We start from the raw sequence: 18,975 nt of genomic DNA, 5'->3' as shown, positions 1-18,975 counted from the left end.
CAAAGTTTGCCTTTTGTGCTTGAACCTTGCTTAGCTGAGTTTTAAACTCTAACCTGCCTAAACAGTCTTTGAATCTCTCCCTGTTTTCCAACCACCTAAACACACCTCTGTGTATTTACTGTTTCCACCCCCTTTCTCTTTTTTTTTAAATAGGCTGCACTACGTCATCAGTGATCTCAGATCAGCTAGCCCAACTAGGACAAATCACATAAATAATTTATGTAATATTACTCTTGCACCATTTTGCCAAAACAGTACACTTTCCCATGAGTAAGGCTTATGGGTTATATACCAACAATAGTAGCTTCATTTTCCTCAACACAGCTGTCTCAAGTTAATTTCTCATTTCAGTAGTTCCTTTAGCATTAGCAACTGCATTTCTCACCCAAAAAGCAGCACTTCCAGGTTATTTTTCTTCCACTCACAAACATACACACCAAGTTATAGTTCTTATACAGCGTTGCACAAATACTGAAAAAATCCTTTCCAACTAGCCAGTTCGAGAGCTAGTAGTCCCTGCTAGGTTGCAAATCCCAGAGCACTAGCTATAATAGAGTAACCAGCCTAAGAAATAATAGAAAACTGTCAATAATCTGCCATACAGGGACAAAATATTTGAAATGGATGCTAAGGAGCCAACCTATGTGCTAAAGCATGATGCTTTCAACAACCTCACTTCCTAGCTGTACCACAAGATGGCATGCAAAACTTTGTGGAGTGCACATTCGCTCCTTACAAAGAATGCAAAGGTGAAGTTGTAATAAAGCAAAAGATTTCCTAGGGAAGAATGTGCACATTTCTCTGGGTGTGCAGGCAGGGCTGTATGCACATATATGTGGAGAGAAACTAAGGAAAAATCCATTAGTGGTACCTTCTTGCAAAGTGGATGCTGAAATGGCAGTATGTGGTCATTACCTGAGCAATGCCATGGAACTGGTCTGGTATCTTTGAGCACAAAAGCATTTAGCCCCCTTCACTTGGTCATTTAATTATTTCAATAATATTTTGCTCTTTTTTTCAGGCCTTTTCTATGTCATTTAGAATTGGAGATATTCTATGATTTATCTACTTAAATTTTGTTTCAATGTGCAGGTCTTGAAGCTAAGGAAATCTTGTCATTGGAAATTAAATGTAAGGCTGTTTCTACTTCAAGAAGCATTCATTTCCTCTGAATTCCAGACAATATTATGAATAGGTTAAAAGAAAATATAGCACTCATACACAAAAATATACAACATAGAAATGTTCTTTTTTAACCCACACTCTTCTTCTCTAATATACAATTTCTGCTACTGACTTCAGGAGAATTCCAGCTCTCAGGTTAAAATTATCTTTATTATTGACCACCACTGCATGCCACAGTCTCACCACAGTGCTTTGCCAAGCACTTCCAGTCTAATCTGAAAGGTCATTTTTCTCTCTGGAATGGAGGTGATCTAGTATACATTTTTAATGATGCTGTAGCTGTTCTGGCAGATTTGCTGTTCTCCAGAACTTTTTAAAAATAATCTTCTGGGGATCGATCGCATCTAAACATCTTCAAAAAGGGAAACAAATGTTTATTTTCTGCAGAAACTGTTATTCTAACTCAAAAGGTCAAATGCAGAGAAGGCTTCTCTCTGCCTGAGAGTGTGAGACAGGATTTGATCTAAGGTTAATAATGATACTTATTAACCATTACCATCTAATTTTTCCAACCATCTTCTTTAACAAATTTTACCTAGGACTGGTCAAAGAATTTCAATGAAAATATAAAGCACCTTCAATTGACCATTTCCAATATAAATTAGTTATAAACTTCCTTCTCTTTCCCTAACCCCTGTGTAGCACCAACGGTCTTTCCCTAGAGATGCGTTTAAGGGATTCACCTCAGTGTTTTAACACAGGTAAATGTATCGCCAGTAACAAATAAAAAATCTCCCCAAACCCCACCAAAAAAACCCTATAGCAATGCAACTCATTTATTTGAGACCACTGCTCTTGTGAGAAAGATATGACATCTCCCACATCCTTGTAACATCTTCTACCTAACATATAACATCTATCTGTTACTCATTCAGGGATACTATTCTAACTGGAACTGTGGGAACCAATTTTAAATAGAGAAGAAAAATAGCTTTTGAAGACAAAGTCTCACTCAAGGTAGCCATGATGAAGATTTACGTAAGAGAAGAGTCTGTTTTCTTCTTTTACTCTAGTTAGAAACAAAGAGCCAAGTTTAGATTTATGACCTTTTACACTTCTTTCTAGGAAAACTTTCAATATGGGCAAGATCTTGCAAACTGCTGGTATTTCTTCTGTTGTGCAGAGCATCCTTAACCCTGGTTATGAATGAGAAAGGGTAAGGTTGGGAACATGCCATTTTTTTAGAGGTGATTATTGCACCTTGCTGAATGGGTGAGTATCAGACAAAAGCATTATATTAACCTTGCTAAAACACACTGAAAAAACACAAAGTCTTTGTGCTAATAATAACATATCAGACATTCAAAATCAATGCAGATTTTAACACAGGGCTGTATGCAATCAGGACTGGAAGCTATGCTTAGGTATAAGTTGTTCTCTAAGTAAAATATACAGCAAGTGATCAAGCCTGAGCCTTGTGTAGAGAATGAGTAGTTAATAGTCCAGGAGTAGAAGTTCCTATACTCAGGACTTGTAAATCTGGCAATTGAAAACCTGAAGTAGTTAGGAAGTTCTCACTGCACAGGTTAGAGTGGATTTTGTGGCTTTTACGCAAGCCTGGGATCACCACAGTGCTGTCTCTGTGATACACTGCTCACGCCACTGGTCACAACTGCACCGTAACAGCAGAGAAGCCCTCTTTCTGCCTTCATACCTGGTCCATCAGATTTCTTCTTGACAGGTTCCTCTTCGCTGTCTTCACAGTCTGCATCAGTACCACCTAGTGAAAACAGCGAGTGTTACACCTATAGAAGTGTGGGTGTAAATGCCATTCGAGCTAGAAAATGCTGCAATTACTAAGCAGTAGTGACTGGTTGCTCCCCTGCCACTATAACAGAAAGCACATTTCTGTTCCTGAAGGAGTCAAGCAAGGGGACAACCCTGTCAGCGAAGGTGTTCACAGATGACCACCCCTCCTTGCAATTCGCAGGGGCATTTTCTTACTGAAGAATGCTGCTGAGCAAGATCATCTGTTAGTGTAAACGCAGGCAATTTCCCAGTCAGACCGCCTCCACCCTCAGCAGTCTCACCTTCCGCCGACTCACACTCCAGATCATTTCTTCAGCTTCTGCAAAGGGCAACCTGATCAGAGCTTTAACCTCCTCCTGCCTCTGACCCACCAAACCCGAATGAACTGAGTGGCACCTTCAGGTTGAAACGAAGCAGCAGAGTTGGTTTGAGACTACCACATGTTTTTATTTAGGCCTGTAGCAGAAGAGTGACGTAGAGTCGCAGGCAGAACCAAAGGACAGACAAGTGACTCTCCTTCTATTTAATATCCCGTAACTGCAGCTACAGCTTCAGTGGCAGCAGTCAAATTATAAAGCTCCCTCTTTTTGACAGGTGAAGATGCTAAATGGAGTAAAAGTCCAGCTAATTCAGCCTGAATGCCCTCCCCCCCCCTTCCCCATCAACAAGTTTCTGAATTTCTATTTTCTTTTCTTGTTTAAAAAAGGAGCAAAAGATTAAGAGGTATGAACCACTTATAAACTGATTTTTTTTTGGAGGCATTCATGATTTTACATGCCCATAAAACCCTATTAACATTTGTATGTTTTCCTTTTGCTGCTGGCTGAATTCACTGTGGTGAATTCACTGGTTCACAGATATTTGGGTTCCTCAGTGAGTACAGCATGGAAAGTGAAAAACATTTCTAGATGTTCTTCCCCATGTATCAACTCAAGCTTCTTAAGGCAACAATATAGGAAATGGGGCAAAAAGAAATAATATGTGGCTATTTCAATGAACTTTTCTTACAGCTCCACTTGAACTACAGATCTTCAGGAACTTCCTCATGAAATAGTTCTTCAACACAAGACATTAAGTCTGTCACATGCAAAACTTTCCCTGGGAATACACATGAATTTATGATCAAAATGAGAGACTTTGAGCAACCCTAGAAAAAGCTGGAGAGCAAGATAAACCCTTCCATGAGGTGAGGGACTGAAAGGGTAATGTCCTTGCTCTGCCTGATTCTGGCCAAACACCCGGCATTTACACTCCCACATTCTGGAGAAATGCTGTTAACTACCAAGTTATTGGCTTTATAAAGTTACGCCTTCACGGGGTTATGGCTTTCTCTTGCAAGTACTCTACTTCCACAAATGTTTTCATATAGTTGATGTTTTCTGCAATGGGCTGAGTCTTCTTACTTGGCAAAAGTTCTGGGTGTGTGTCTTGCAACTCCTTGGAAAAATACACGTATCTCCCCTTCTCCTTCACACCCCGCAACGCACGCTGTGTACAAGGGAAGGACGTGGCTACGGCCGGCCTTGTCTTCGGCCTGGGCAGTGACAGGCAGCCAGGCAAAGGCTACCTCATTTGTCCAGTTCCTAGCCAGAACTGAGAGCACTGGCCCTCTAAAACTCAGCTGCCTTTCACTACCAGGAACAACAGGCAGTCTAGTTAACGCTACTTTTTTTTAAAATACAGAAGCCTACCTACCATCCCCAGATCCTTTTCGCCTTCTCTTCGCCTCTTTCCCGAAACTTTTCTTCTCTTTGCGCCTCTGTCGTAGTGCTGTTTTAGGGTCAGTAATCCAGGCCTGATAAACAAACTGGAAGGAACAAACTCATTTATTTGAAGGTTCTTCAAGTTTTGAGAGTAAGCCATAGAATAAGCCACAAGCAGGACTATATAGTTTGAGTAAACGCATTTAGATCTGCAGGGGTAAGGAAATATTTTGAATCCCAAATCAAACACCTCCCTTGCAGATCTGCTGAGTTTTCATGTGCTATTTTTGCAAGCATAAAACCAAATGTGAAACACTTGTGGGTGAACCAAGTTTCATTAGAACCCACAAAAATTCGTGCTCTGAACTTCGGGAATTAATGCCCTGTTGTGCATGTGGGCTACTTCACCTGAATCTCTCCATTTAGTTCAGTATTTCTACTTTATCATTTTACAGGCAAGATGCAGAGTAATGGAAACTTTAAGAGAAAGTGCTGCAATCAACTAACTAAAGCATCAAAAGCCGTAGTGATATCTCAGTACAGGTATTCGTGCTTGTACATTCTTCGTACTTCAGGTATTTTTTTTTCACCTCTGCAGATCCCAGTGGAACATTTACAGAGTTGCTCTCTGTGCACAGTCCCAAATCTGACAGTCAGGAATTCCTCAAATTTCATCCTGATTTTGACAATGGCTCCCTTTGTTCCTTCAGATAAGTCACTGATGAATCCTTCTGCTACTGTTTTTCCAGTTGTAGAATGAAGATAGTAATACTTACCTGTGTATCAAAGGGATTTTATGGGGCCAATTCCTGCTCACAGCACTCACTCAGATCAACAGTCTGTTGACCTATATGATTACAGGAAGCATGGAATTGGCCCAAAATATTTATAAATGCTATAAAAGTGAGCACACACACACAAAAAAAAAAAAAAAAAAAGTAAACAAAAGTTACCCCAAAGTAACTTTTTGAATAGTTCTGCTCAGGCTGTGAAGAAAGGTTACAGAAAAAAAGCAGTAACACTTGTATCTTTTTGCCCTATATGACATGGAATGTGAATAACAGAACTGTTATAATAAAGTAACTGTATCTTCTCCACAACTCTTTAGGACAAAAGATCTTCTTTTGTTCCATTTATGGTTTTCATTGAAAAGTAGTAATCAACTTCAATTGGCACTGCATTGTCTTCTATTTCTAAGCAACACAGGCTAGTAACAGAGACAGAGCAGGGAGGCACACAGATGCAGACACAAGGGTAAAAAAAAAAGCACAGTAACAAAACAGCTCTATTAATTCACAAGACAAACATGCAGACAATGACAAGAACACACGTGTATCTCAGTGAAGCTGGAACTGCCCCTGATAGGACAGAATGGTAAAATTTCTATTTGGTTTATTTATATTTTTAAAATTTGCATACACAAATTGCTTTGGAACATTAGAAGCAATTTTTTAAAACTGTCAAACTGACTTTTAATGAATTTAAAAGGGAAAAATACTTTGTTCTGTTTTGTGAATACATACAACAATGGAGAGGAACTTACTTTGGTACTGTTGATAAGAAAATTCTCTTCCAAATCTCTCAAGGTCTGTACATTTATTTTTATATGTCTGACTTGTTCAAAACAAGCACCACATAAGAAAATACGTGGGATCAGAGGCACTGGTCTCTCTTTGCTTTGTAATACGTGTTTTCTACTGAAGGTGATCTGGGGGAATGGTGATACTTCAGTGACCCAATACTGTGTTACTGAAAGTCAGAAACTGTCAAAATCTGCTACTGAACAGTTAGCTGAGAAACTGTAGGCTGGCCACAGTCATAGTATGAATAAAGAAACTGGAGGTAAAAGGAAGACTTGGAAGAGGGTAGAAGATTAGAATGAAGAAAGGGCATTTGATTAATAAATTTAATGTAACTACTTATGGTAAGCAGTGGATATTTTAAGAGCTGACTGGGTGCACACATATCTATTACTTCAGATTTTTACCACTGGACCAACTTTAAATGCAGTACCTTTTAGGCCTTGGGGCTGGTACGCTCCTTCTGTAACACTCGCTCCTTACAAATACCATGTCACATATATGGAGTGTAAAATGATACACAGTGCTCAAAGGTAGGAAATGCTAAATGTATTCAAGGAAGACAAGAAAGAAGATGCACAAATCTTTTTAATGATGATGAAGGCCAGAAAAGTAGACCTAAAAGGGGCAGAATGTGCATTTTACAAAGGTTTTACCAACTTTCTGAGATCAATTACCACAGTGTCCATAAGATACATGCAACCTGATGTGACCATCTTGTATAGCAGTATCAGAAGAAAATGAGAATTTGGGTCTGCATTTTCTCTCAGGGTTGCACTTAAAAAGAGATAGACCACATTTCTTGTGGCTTGACCACTCCAAAAGTATGAAATGTATTGCATTTACTAGGAGTGAAGCTTTGGCTGTCATTATTTTCTTCAATCATTCATATAAGAGGAAAAATGCAGACGAGGAGAGAGGTATACATTACATCAGGAACTATGGGATGGGTCACATACTGAGCACTCACAAAACGTCAAGTACCTTTGCTGCTTTGATTAAATACTGAAGAATAGTTTTGGGTAGTTTAATGACAGACTTTGGCAAGGCTAAAATGGCTGAAGCAAATTTCCCAATAGCTCTCTATAAAGAAGGACAAAGCAAGAGCAATTAGTAGAAAACAAGAAAATATTAATAAAAAGTATCTACTGAATGATTGTATCTAGATTATTAAGACCAAATTTACATTCATAGGCTCGAATATGAAAAAAGAGCACTTGTGACGTTCACAATAAAATTTCAATAACATGATTCTTAACTGCCTGTGTTCTCTAACAAATAAAATCTCCAAGTTAACCCTTGAAGTGACTATTGCACACAATTTACACTAAAAGAAAAATCAACAATTAAAAATAATTCTTTAGCAGACTCTACAACAAACAAGGTCACTTTGCTAGTATTTTTATTAAGACCATGTGCATGGTGATGGAGGGCAAATAAGGTATGTTGACCAAATGATGAACAAGCTTTTCATAAACAAAACCAATTTTCTGTTCTATATAACTCCCCTCCTACAAAAAGCCATCCAACATCTTCATGTTGCACATATTGCAGAACTGGCCACCTATACAGAACGTCTGACCAGATTTTTGAAATAAACAGATCCTCCATCCTCAGATTAATAGTTTCTGCACGGAGCTTTAGTAAGTAAGACCAAATGAACAAAATCCACAAAACCCAGAGTAAATGAAAGAATCTGATTAGGTTCTGACCTCAAGTTTAGAACTCTCTAAAATCTCAGTGCTTGGCACCAGCACATCTGAACAAAATGTTGTCACCAGTTTTTTAAAAAATCAGCAGAAACAAGAATGCAAACCTTCCTCTGTATCTGCATGAAAACCAGAAAGAAAAAATGACCTAGAAATTCATGAGCCATTTTTATGGTCCAAGGTGAGTTAAATGCAAAATATACAAAAAATTAGTGTAAATAGCAGAAAATAAAACTTATCACATTAATTTTCATCCAGATTTGTTTTGCCTTTTTTAAGGACAGGAAAGTCTTTCCATGTCATTACCACATAGGCAGTTTAACAAATGTGATCAGTTGGTAATGTAATATAAGTATATAAACTAAAGGCACATTGTATCAATTAATTAAAGTATTTCTTCTTGAAATTCACTCATGTTGTCTGGGAAGCTTTGTTTGAAAGCTGTTGGCATAAGGAATAGAAGAGCGCGGAGGCAGTTTCTTGCTCTTGCTTGGGCTGGGCTTTCAGTAATGTACCAGTTCTGCAGTGACGTGAGCTTGCATGTCGATAGGAATACTCATCTGCAAAAAGCTACCCCTTTGCTTAAGCTTTAAAGTTACTGATCTGAAAAAGTTCTTTGGTATTTCTGAAAATTTTCAGCAAGTAAAACTTTACTCTTATGAAGATTAAAGCAATCCTACATGCATGAGTAGTGCACTAACTTCTTCACCCAAGTTCTGCATTTAAGCCAGTGGATTCAATACCTGGTACTGTCTAACATCAACCAGTCTATATGCAGGAACCCTGTTAGGAAAATTCAGCTATCTTTTTAACATTACAATATCCTCTTACTTCGACACAGTCTGTCATTTAAAATGCAAACATATTAGTTAACATTATCCTGAAAAAGAAAAGAGAGAAAGTGATGTGGTCTCCTTCTGTAATTTTAAATGTTAAGCTCTTTATAACCCAAGGATGTATTTCTCTGGTCCACTAGGACGAATAATAATAATTTTTATTTTTTTAAGTAGGTATTCTTTTCTATGAAAAATCGCTTACTTTTGGGATCATTTCTTCATGGAATGGTAACATCCACTCAAAACCAGAAAACCACTGAAGCACTGTACAGCAGTGCCAGAGGCAAGTCAGCTTCCTCACTTGTCTTTATTGCAGTGCAGAAAAAATAAAGCTCAGATTCTTAACCTTTGTTTTTGTATTTTTGTTTTCTTCAGGCTTAAGTGAATGAAGATATGATTTCACTACAGTTTCTGTAGGAATCTGGCAATGCTTAAAACAGGCAAACTTGCATTTTAAATTGGCAAGAAATTTCATTTCCAATACTTTTCAGGTCTACTTTAGATGTACTGGCTGCTTTAACATATGTGCCTGTGTTATGAGAAGCCTACATTTTTTTCCAGATGTCAACTAGAAAGCAAATTACCATAAAGTACCTGAAAAGCAGATTTTTTTCGAGGCTCTTCCTCTTCTTTTTTCTCCTCTTCCTCTTCCTCTTCACTATCCGTCTCAAACAAATAATAATTTCCACTTCTGACCACTAAGTGAAACAAAATATTTTCTTATTTTTCTGAAAATTCTTTTCTCAACTGCCCCAAGACCTATGAACAGCCAGCCAGTCATTTAAAAATTCATAACCAGGAGAGGTGAAAACAGAGAAGAAGCAAGAGATGAAAAGGTCTCAGGCAATTTATCTGATGTTAGTCTGCGATACTTTGGGCATGAATGGGAACTATACAAGAACTAAGGAAAACGTCACCATGAGAAGAAAATGTAAAGAAAAAGCTTGAAGTATATCAAGTTACTAGGTTACATTTTTTAGAAAAAAATGGCAGTTAAGTCTAAATTAACTGGGAACTGATGGTTATTTGAGGGAGTAAAAAAAGCCCAGCAGGTAAATAAATGAATTTACATGAACAGTACCACTGGACAAAAAATACAGAACTTCTCTTTAAAATGCTGAGGCATCCTTTAAACTACAGAATGGGATGGTATTAGTCAATGCTTTCTTCAAACATTTAAGCTTTGATGAGGTAATGGAAAACCTTGGTTTGTTTGAAGCAAATCACTTGGATTCTACTAACGTGATCGCAAATGAGTTTCAATTTTTTGCCCATGGATTCAGAAAGATTCTGAAACCTTGATACAGTAAAGATGCACAGTGAATAAGCTAGGCCTTATATCCTTGAACAGAAGCAATGTTTTTATTTCTCAGATGGTAACAGGCCTACATGAATGAACAAGGGAAAAAAAAGAAATGAAAAATAAGGTAATGAGCAAGAGAAAAATCAAAATCACAGCATTACATTCAGCAGTGAAAACTGGTAAATCATTTCCACATTTAAGCTGAGATATTTAAAGTAACAGTTACTTAGATGAAATGTCACACAATCTGGATATATGGAGCAATACATATTTATATTGAAAATTATATTTGACCCTCATTACAGGTTTCTGGAAAAGTAACAATTGCTTTAATTCAATCATACCTTGAATTTGACACAGATCCTCTGTGCACAGATGACCACACATGACTATCATAGAAACCTCAGGGTAAGCACACTGTGAAATTTGCCAGAACTCTATTGGATCCGAACTTCAGCACCTAAAACTCCCTCACAGAGGGAATTTTGTGCCTCATGTGCCTGGTTATGAATTTTAACAGAAATGCTTGCTCTGCAGAGGGACAGAGAGTCCACTTCAGCAGTTCTAATTGCTGAACTGAGGTGAAAAGAAAGTTTGGAAATTTCTTGGATCAAGCAAATTAATTATTTGGTGTCGGGTCTTCTAAGAATGCCCATTTAAAGTACATTAAAGAGATGAATGTCTTTTAAGAGCCAGTAGTCTGCAGTTCTTTTTCACAAAAACGTATCTTGTAGTCAGCAACAGAAATTGTCCACACAGAAGATCAGCAGGATAAGGTCTGACATCTAAGGGAAACCTCCACTGCAGCACAGTTCCTTAAAGGCTCAGAGTAGCACCTGGTCAAACTTGGAACACCTGAGCTGGCAGAAAACAAATCTACAATGATCCCCCTCCAGAACTTTTAGGTTAAAGCGTATCTGAGGGGACACTGTAATGTAGCAGTATGTCTCTTTTACAACTAACGAGGGAGGTATGATTGAATAGCAATAATGCATTCTTGCACACATCAAAATGGAATAAGAAGTGTGTTAGTCACCTACAGGGATTACTAAAGACACCAAATTCTACTAGTAAGACAATTCATGGCCAGACTGGACTTGGGGGACCCCTCTCCTACTGCAAAGTGTGACTTTCTACTGAGAAAAGGGACTTGCAGGCTTTCCTTGTGGGATGAGCTGGAGGAGGCAGAAGGGGAGCCATGCAGGAGACGTCAGCATCCTCTCATAATCTGCTTGTGCCCAGAAGGAAAGAGCTCCCCAGGGCAGCTGCAAGCACCATCCTTTGCACTACATCAGACACAACTCTGTGCCCCAGGAGAAGCTGAGGACCTTGAAGCATGTGGCCCTAACTCCTGCTGATCTTTGTGGGGCTCCCTAAGTAATCCACAAGCACAGGAGGAACCATACCTTCCTGCGAGGGAGAGTGTGAGTGAGTGTCAGTGAGGAAAGCCTCAGTGATGTTTCCTATCTGTTCTACTCAGACCCAAATTCACGACTGTGTTTTAATTCCTATGATATACAAAATGAGGTATCTTTCTGTATAGTAAAATCATAACAAGTAGCATAAAAATAACAATAAAAATCTAAATTAAATATCAGAATTGGCATGAAACTTCAAGCTTGAACGACTTCAATATATACATATATACAGGCACAGCCACAAACTCAGTTACTGAGATGAACACCCATGTGTAGCGGAATGCTGCAGTTAAGCACAGTGTTTCAAAAAGGACAGATGGGCAATATCAGTCTATTTCTAGTCTGTATGTCTGTGAACACTGACTGTCAGGGCCACGTTTCAGTGAGTGTGGATGCAAGCAACATGGCAGGCAACCATGTTTGCAGGATAAGGGTCTGTGATGTTTCCCACAAGGTTTTGCATTATTGCAGTAAATAATTTCAAGAATGCTCACTGTTTAAATACCAAAATGCAAGTTGCTACCTAAGAACATTAAATAATGAGGGTGAAATAAGTAGAAGCCAAAGTCAATGTCTCTCTTTGAGCAGTTCTTCTTATTACAAAACCAGTGGTGAATAAACAAAAGACCATATCCCATTCCTTCAAAATCACCGTAGCTTGAAATTCTACAGTAAAAACTCACAAATTTTAGTTTTGATCTGTTTTGTCATTGTTGTTCTTAATGAAACTAAAGGGCAAGAAGTTTATTTTCATAAGACTTTTGAAAAGGGATAGGTCTCTCTAAAGTGGCAGTGTGCCCTTTAGAAAAATAAAGAGAGGCACAGTTTACTTGTGACTTGATAGAAATAAGCATACGACATTCTGTTTAACGCTGTTGGCAAATATATATGCTGGAGTTATAAATAAATACACACAGGTAAATGAAACAGTATGTAGATGTGTAAAAGTGTTACTTGGAGTAACTCTTTTAAACTAAATGACCAGGCACAATATAGACATTCATATTTAACTCTGGTCAGTGCTATACACTTGAATATTTTTTAAATCTTCAGAGGTTATTAAATACCTCATGTCTGAGTTCCTTCAACAAAGATCCAATAGAAGAGAGAGATTGCAGTCTACTCAGTTTTCTTGTTTTACGCAATCCACAACATAGGGAAGAACTGTATTCTATGTCTGGAGTGGGCTAAAAACAAACTAACTTATCATAATGCAACAATGGTATGAGCGATGCAGGCTAATAATTTCTTGTGCACAAGGCTGAACAGATTTCTGCTGTCAGTTAAACACAAAAAAATGGAAATAACAAAACAACTGGCATCAACAGTACATTAAAGTGTGATCAGAGATATTCAGCTGAGCTCTACAGAGCCTAGTCCTGGGAATAGTCTTGCTGCCTTACTGTGGTACTCAGATTTCCACAGCTGACAGTAGAATGACTGATGAACCATGAAAAAAGATGTATGATGTGTGTACATGAAAAAGAAATTATGACTGATCTTAGAATGCATTGGCAAACCTTCACCTTCAAATTTTTAAATATACTGTGCTTTGCAGTAGGGGGGAGTTAAGACTTTTGAGGCAAAAGTAAGATGCTTTTTGGTACATGTTTATTTGTTTTGATATTTTTCTAAGAATGCCCAAAGTATCATGAGCTAGCTATGCTTCCAACACACAGAAGTTCAAAACATGGTTAAACTCACTCCTTGAAGATTTGGAAAATCTTATTTTGAAAAAAACAAGCCTTCTATCAAGTCACAATCATAAAATCAGGCATAAAACAAACAGGTCATGGGAATGCCTTCATTCTGGTCAAGGATATAAGGGTTAAATCCACATATTTGTAAGATGATTGAGAAAACCTACTGGAAGCATGATCAACCCAAGGCCGCCACCACAGCTTTTTTTTGCCCTTGGCTTTCTCTTTGTCTGCTTCTCCTAAAATAAAATATGTCCAAATATTAATTTTACAAAATGAGAAACATGTTTCTTACACTGATTAGTCATTTTTAATTTCTCTCAAAAGAGCTAAAATTTCATGAGCACATCAGATGTTAGATCTACTGAACACATTCAATATTAAAATCATTCAGAAGCATGACCACTAAGCAGAAATACTCTGGTTTATGCAGCAGTTAAAACAGCATTCTACTCTAAAACAGCTAAAAAGTTCAGGTTTGTGTTTTAAAACACACAGTCACAGTTGAGTGTAATTTCAGGAGGAAAAGATTTTCCCTCGTCTCAAATCCCCTTACATTTCAGGCTCCAAAAAGTTTAAATCCAGTAAGTGCTGATCCCAAGTCAGTGCTAGAACTGTGGCACTGGATAGGTATCATTTTATCTGTTCCCATGTTTTAAACCACATTTAAAAGTACGCAAACATTTCAGTGACTAAAAAACCCTCACAGCATCCAGAAAATGTTGCCGGAAAAATGTGACTGCTACCTATTTGTAACACTGTGGTTGATATATAATGACTTTGTTCAAAACAAACTTCTGCTGCTATTCAGCTCTTTGCCAACAACTGAAAATTAACCAAAAGTAACCTTACAGAAAACCATTTTCTGTAAACCTTCTTGCAGTACAAAAATCCCACATTTTTTTGGCTAAATCAAACTCCAAACTGGTACTGAGCTAACAACCTTGTTATATGATGACAGTTTTGAAGAACAATTTATCATTTGTCCAACTATTAGGTCCTTAGTGCTCAACCGCAATTACGGTACAACAATAGCTAATGGTACCTTCGTCATCTTCTTCAGAAACCTTCCGAACCTCTGGCCCCTCTGAGGACTCCTGGGTCATGCTTAGCATCCTCTCTTTACCTTTTTTGTATTTTTGCTGCCTGGCTTTGATGCGATCCATTCTAGCAAAAGGAAGAATCTTATTAGATTGATGTCTTCACCCTTTCTGACCCACCCTGAAAAACAAGTGTTAAACACATCCATTCACACTCACGCACTCCAACATTTCTAATGGAAAGATACATTCCACACTGTCATTAACCCTGCCCTTAAACATAAGGAGTTAAATGGCTCTGAAGGGGCTGGCTGGAAGGGTCAAGCCTAGATGTTTGCCCACTGGTCAGTGAGAGCTGGGGTGCATGCTATCATATGAGTGTTTTACCTATTCCCCCTCAACTATCTCTTATCATTTAAAAAGGAAAGAATTGCTGTCAGGAGCTACAACACAGCAAATGAAGCTCTGAGAAAAATGGACTTCTGCCTAATGCAGTGGTTTTCCTGAAACTTGCCACTCTGAACCAGGGATGTGGCTGTTCCTGCACTATTTGTGCTACATCTTCACCCCTGAAGCTCCTTTGTCCCACGTATCTAGAAACGCAAAAGACTTAAACTGGTTCAGTTTTGTCCAGATGTAGGCAAGCCTTCAATTCTCCTTCTTGCAATCCTGTAGAGTTAGCACAATCTGGTCTTTTAAGACTTCTGTGTTTTCACAGTTTTTAAAATGGTAGTAAAAACCCCCTGAAATCAACAGGAGTAAGTTCTTTCAATACAACTGGATTAGAAGCAAATGATTCACTAACTTCAGTGATCAAAATGGACTTAAATACATTTATTAATCTGTCCATTTGTTAGGGAAGAACCACCCATTAGAGAGGAAAAAACTCTTTCATCTCAGCTAGTTGCTATTATTCAATAGATAATTAGATTTCTTTCCCTGTATCATTTATCTGCTGCTGAAGCGACGCTACATCAGTCAGGACAACTTGGTTGTTCAAAACTTCTGGCCATGCCCTTCATCCTAACTAGCCTAAACGGTATGAAATACTGATGCATATTATTGAATGAAATAAAACAAGCACCCTCTAATGTTGAAGTCAGACATCCTCCAAATACAAACTAGCGATTTTTAGAGAAACATACATCAGCTTTGGCATTATTGCAAGTAGTATCATCTCCTTGATCTTAAACTCTGCAGAACTAACAGAAATTAATGATTTCCAAGACAGGCACGTCCTGTCAATTGGGATAAGACTGACACAAGCATAGAACAGCAACAGCAGCAGCCCAATACATCATCGGGGGGAAACCCCAGGCATACGGGTAGGGAGCCCAGTCCCTGCAGCCTGCTGATGCTTCTTCAATTATGCAGGCATGGAAGAAGCTGTCAGGTGTGGGCTTTGACATCTGGTTAGGAAACAGTTACGGCTTTTCATGCATGGTGGTGGAGGAGCTTTGAAAGCTTTTTGCAGTTAGTAAAAAAGCATGCTGGCTGCACCCAAGAGAAAGCAGAGTGGCTTACTGGCTGTATAAACAGAAAGGATCTCCAGGCCAGTTAAGCTGAATGCAAATATCTTCAGTGAAGGTAAACATATGTATTTTGCACTCAAGCGCTAGCAGAAGAACCACAAATGAAACGGAAGCAACAGGCATACAGCAAATTTTACTAGGAATACAGACACACAGAACAAACTTCTAATAATGGTAAAGTCAGTGAGAATATTGTCATCCATTGCAGCAGGGCCAGGATGCTACTCAGCTTCCTTAGCCCATAGTGATTTCAGGCTATTTGGGTGGCTCTTAACTACAGCTTCCCTAACTAGGCCCTTTGCTGTTCCAATTTCTGGTTGTTTTTTTTTTTTTTTAAATCCAGTTCCTGTGTCTCAGTCTCCTATTTTCTAACCATCTAGGCTTGCACTTTCAAGTGAGACAGGGTTAATATGGCACTTCTGATTAGTAATCTGCCTACCCTTTCATGATTTTCATTGGGGATTTGCATTTGACTGTCCTATTCTTCTGAGAGATGGGGAGAGACAAATTGAGAGAACAGCAGGATAATTAGTGGAGAGAAAGAAAGAGCAAAAAAGATCCCCCCCCGCCCCCCGCCGTTTCATCTGCATTGCATGCATTCATACTACACAAAACAGGATAACCCAAAACTACAACTGAGCTGGACCTCTACCAAAGAAAAAACATAGCAGAGATACAGATCATCTCTTAAAGAGAAGACTGCATGGTCATGTTACTAGGTTACTCAGGTGTGGAACAGTTAAAAGCTGATCTTCTTAACCTGTCATCATTGGATTTCTAAGGTTTAGAAGAACCTTCAGAATAAGCAGGAGGGTTCACACCTTCTCTCTTGATTTACAGGAAACATCTGTTTCCATTACAATTTCAGGCTCACTGAGGAGCAGGTAAGTCAGTCCATTCCACTTCGATTCTTTATGTTAACTTCACAACCTTTGGTCCTAGAAATGTAATTCTATGTTTAAATGAAAGTTTAGATTCTGCTGTATGTTGTCTTTTTGGAAAAGATGACTCTAAAACTACATAATATTGGAATACCTAAGATCTCTGAATGCCCAGAGAGTAATTTTTGTAATTGCAAAATCATACTTCAAAACCTGATCAGCATTTCTATAAAAGAAGGTGCTAGATAAATACCAACAATCAGTGAAATACATGCACATATATGTGTGTATATATATATAAAAATACATTAAATACATACTGTCTTTTCAGTTGATCCATTGATTTTTTTTCCTCTTCAATTCTTGCCTTTACAGCCTTGACAATTGTAGCCTGGAAAAGCTCAGCACCCCTACAGCAGAAATGGGGGCAGAAGAAAGGAAAAAAGGAAAGGAAACATTAAATGTTTCTAAGTTCCTTTATGCCAGCTAATCACAGAGAACTCTGTGTTCTCTCTGTACATGACCTCATCTGCATAAAACAAAACTAATCCAAGGCCTGAAAGAAATAATCAATTACTCCAGAATACTAATCTGTTTACAGTCAATCATTTCAAGATCTGGGGCCAAATGCTGTGATCCCTATTCAGCCTGGAAGTCCCTCTAGCAGCTATTCAAGGAACTCAGTTTCCAGTCCTCAAGGACACAGAACATGGGTGGGTTCAAGGCCGAGCTAGGACTTCTTGCACACCTCCAGGATTTGGTCTTTATAGTCATGTCAACGTTACAATCGCCTTGTCCCTCTGCCTCAGCCCCCTGGAAGTTGTGAGCAAAGTCCAGCTTTATCCAGGGCCATGACGAGCATAGCTTCAGCTTCACTTTTACCCTCTGAACACTACAGTGCTTTCAATCTGATGACACAAATCCTTGAACAAGTTTCTGGTGTGCCGAAAGAATACGGCTTCTAACTCCATTTCATTAGAAATGTAATTGACTCATTGATTTGGATGTCCAGATCACACATCTTGGCTATTCTTCATTATTCACTCATCAGCTCTTGAAGACTGTCAAAGAGCCTCGAAGTCTCTCTCAAAGAAGTAGCATAGATTTAAAGCCTTTCTTCTGTCAGGAATTCAGTAAGAACAGCTATAGTTTCAGAAGTCTACTTCTAATTAATTTTTCAACCATGTTTTCTGTGAGATTATTCATTCTTCCATGTAATACGCAGGATAACCACAACTACATTTTTTTCAAAGGAATACAATCAAGACTAGGCATCATTATTGTCCCCAAGTATGGTAAAGTACAACAAAGAAGCACACGTTCTCCTTAGCAACTTGATCACACCTGAATTCTTAGGGATTATTGAAAACTGTCACTGGATCCTCATTGCAATTGTTTGAATCACAATTTAATCTTATTTAGGTGAGGTATTTGTTTTTCACAGTATTAACTTTAACCAGAAGACAGGCTCAGACAATGCTGTCTGAATCCAAACCTGACCTTCTCCATTGTCCATGTAAAGCTTGGATTTTAGCAAGGCAAGCAGCTAACTAAAAAAATTAATTATATCACTTTATTTATATTACCCTCCTTCCTGTAATATCTTGGCACTTCCTGGTCATTAATACATTTATCTTTACAAAGCTCCTGACATAGGCCAGCACGTCTCCACTTCTGCTGCTGGAGAACTCAAGCGTGGGTAGGTTCAGTAACTTACCAAAAGACACAAAGCTGGAAGTAGGAACCAAACCTGTTTCTTTCAGCCCAGGCCAGCACCTTTTACATGAGCCTGCTCTCTCCTTCTGGATGCAAACTTTCCAATTTAGGAGGCATTTGGATACTCATGATTTTGCTTTGTGCTATTTTCACTGTGAACACAGCGTACAAAAAAAGCTACAAAAAGGTGGTATCCAGCAATCTTGGGCATCAGTGAAATTCACCCCAGAGCAAAAGTCTGAAGGACAATATGGGATGGAGGTATAAATCTTTTGGCAGCTCTGTTTACAGTGGTGAATTTTGTTCAGTATGGGCAGATAAACATGTCCCCTTTTTAAAGTAATCCCTGGAGGGGGGAGAAAAGGAAGATAAAAAATACTTCCTTTCAGGACATGCAAGTCAAATTTTGCCCTCAAACACAGACAGAAATCAATGTCCGCATGTTTTTCAGGAAAAAAGAAAAATGCCACAATACCTTTAATCCAGTATTGACAAAAATAATTCCTTAGAAATCTTACTGAAATTAAAATCATAATTTCATTCCTGATCTGCCTTCTTATTAAAAACCACATGAATGGTTGTGCTAGTGACAGCTTTGAGCGGATGCTTGTGGGAAAGTGTAA

The 18,975-nt window shown here is 38.4% G+C and overlaps 1 protein-coding gene across 13 annotated transcripts in view; it reads right to left on the bottom strand.

Moving 5' to 3' along the window:
- Nucleotides 1-18,975, bottom strand: part of PIEZO2 (piezo type mechanosensitive ion channel component 2) — a 313,412-nt gene that overhangs the window by 36,242 nt on the left and 258,195 nt on the right. For 9 of the 13 annotated variants that reach the window (XM_069778971.1, XM_069778960.1, XM_069778963.1 and 6 more), the window contains 7 exons: nucleotides 16,957-17,046; nucleotides 14,229-14,350; nucleotides 13,351-13,422; nucleotides 9,357-9,460; nucleotides 7,202-7,300; nucleotides 4,630-4,741; nucleotides 2,840-2,905 (listed from right to left, as the gene is read on the bottom strand). In XM_069778971.1, coding sequence (XP_069635072.1) covers nucleotides 2,840-2,905; nucleotides 4,630-4,741; nucleotides 7,202-7,300; nucleotides 9,357-9,460; nucleotides 13,351-13,422; nucleotides 14,229-14,350; nucleotides 16,957-17,046 — 665 coding nt within the window. The remainder of the gene's footprint in view (nucleotides 1-2,839; nucleotides 2,906-4,629; nucleotides 4,742-7,201; nucleotides 7,301-9,356; nucleotides 9,461-13,350; nucleotides 13,423-14,228; nucleotides 14,351-16,956; nucleotides 17,047-18,975) is intronic. The other 4 variants (XM_069778967.1, XM_069778970.1, XM_069778968.1 and 1 more) reach the window with 2 other exon arrangements.

Source organism: Haliaeetus albicilla, chromosome 3 (assembly GCF_947461875.1).
Source record: "Haliaeetus albicilla chromosome 3, bHalAlb1.1, whole genome shotgun sequence".
Classification (NCBI taxonomy): Eukaryota; Metazoa; Chordata; class Aves; order Accipitriformes; family Accipitridae; genus Haliaeetus; species Haliaeetus albicilla.
This window is presented reverse-complemented; position numbering and strand designations above follow the sequence as displayed.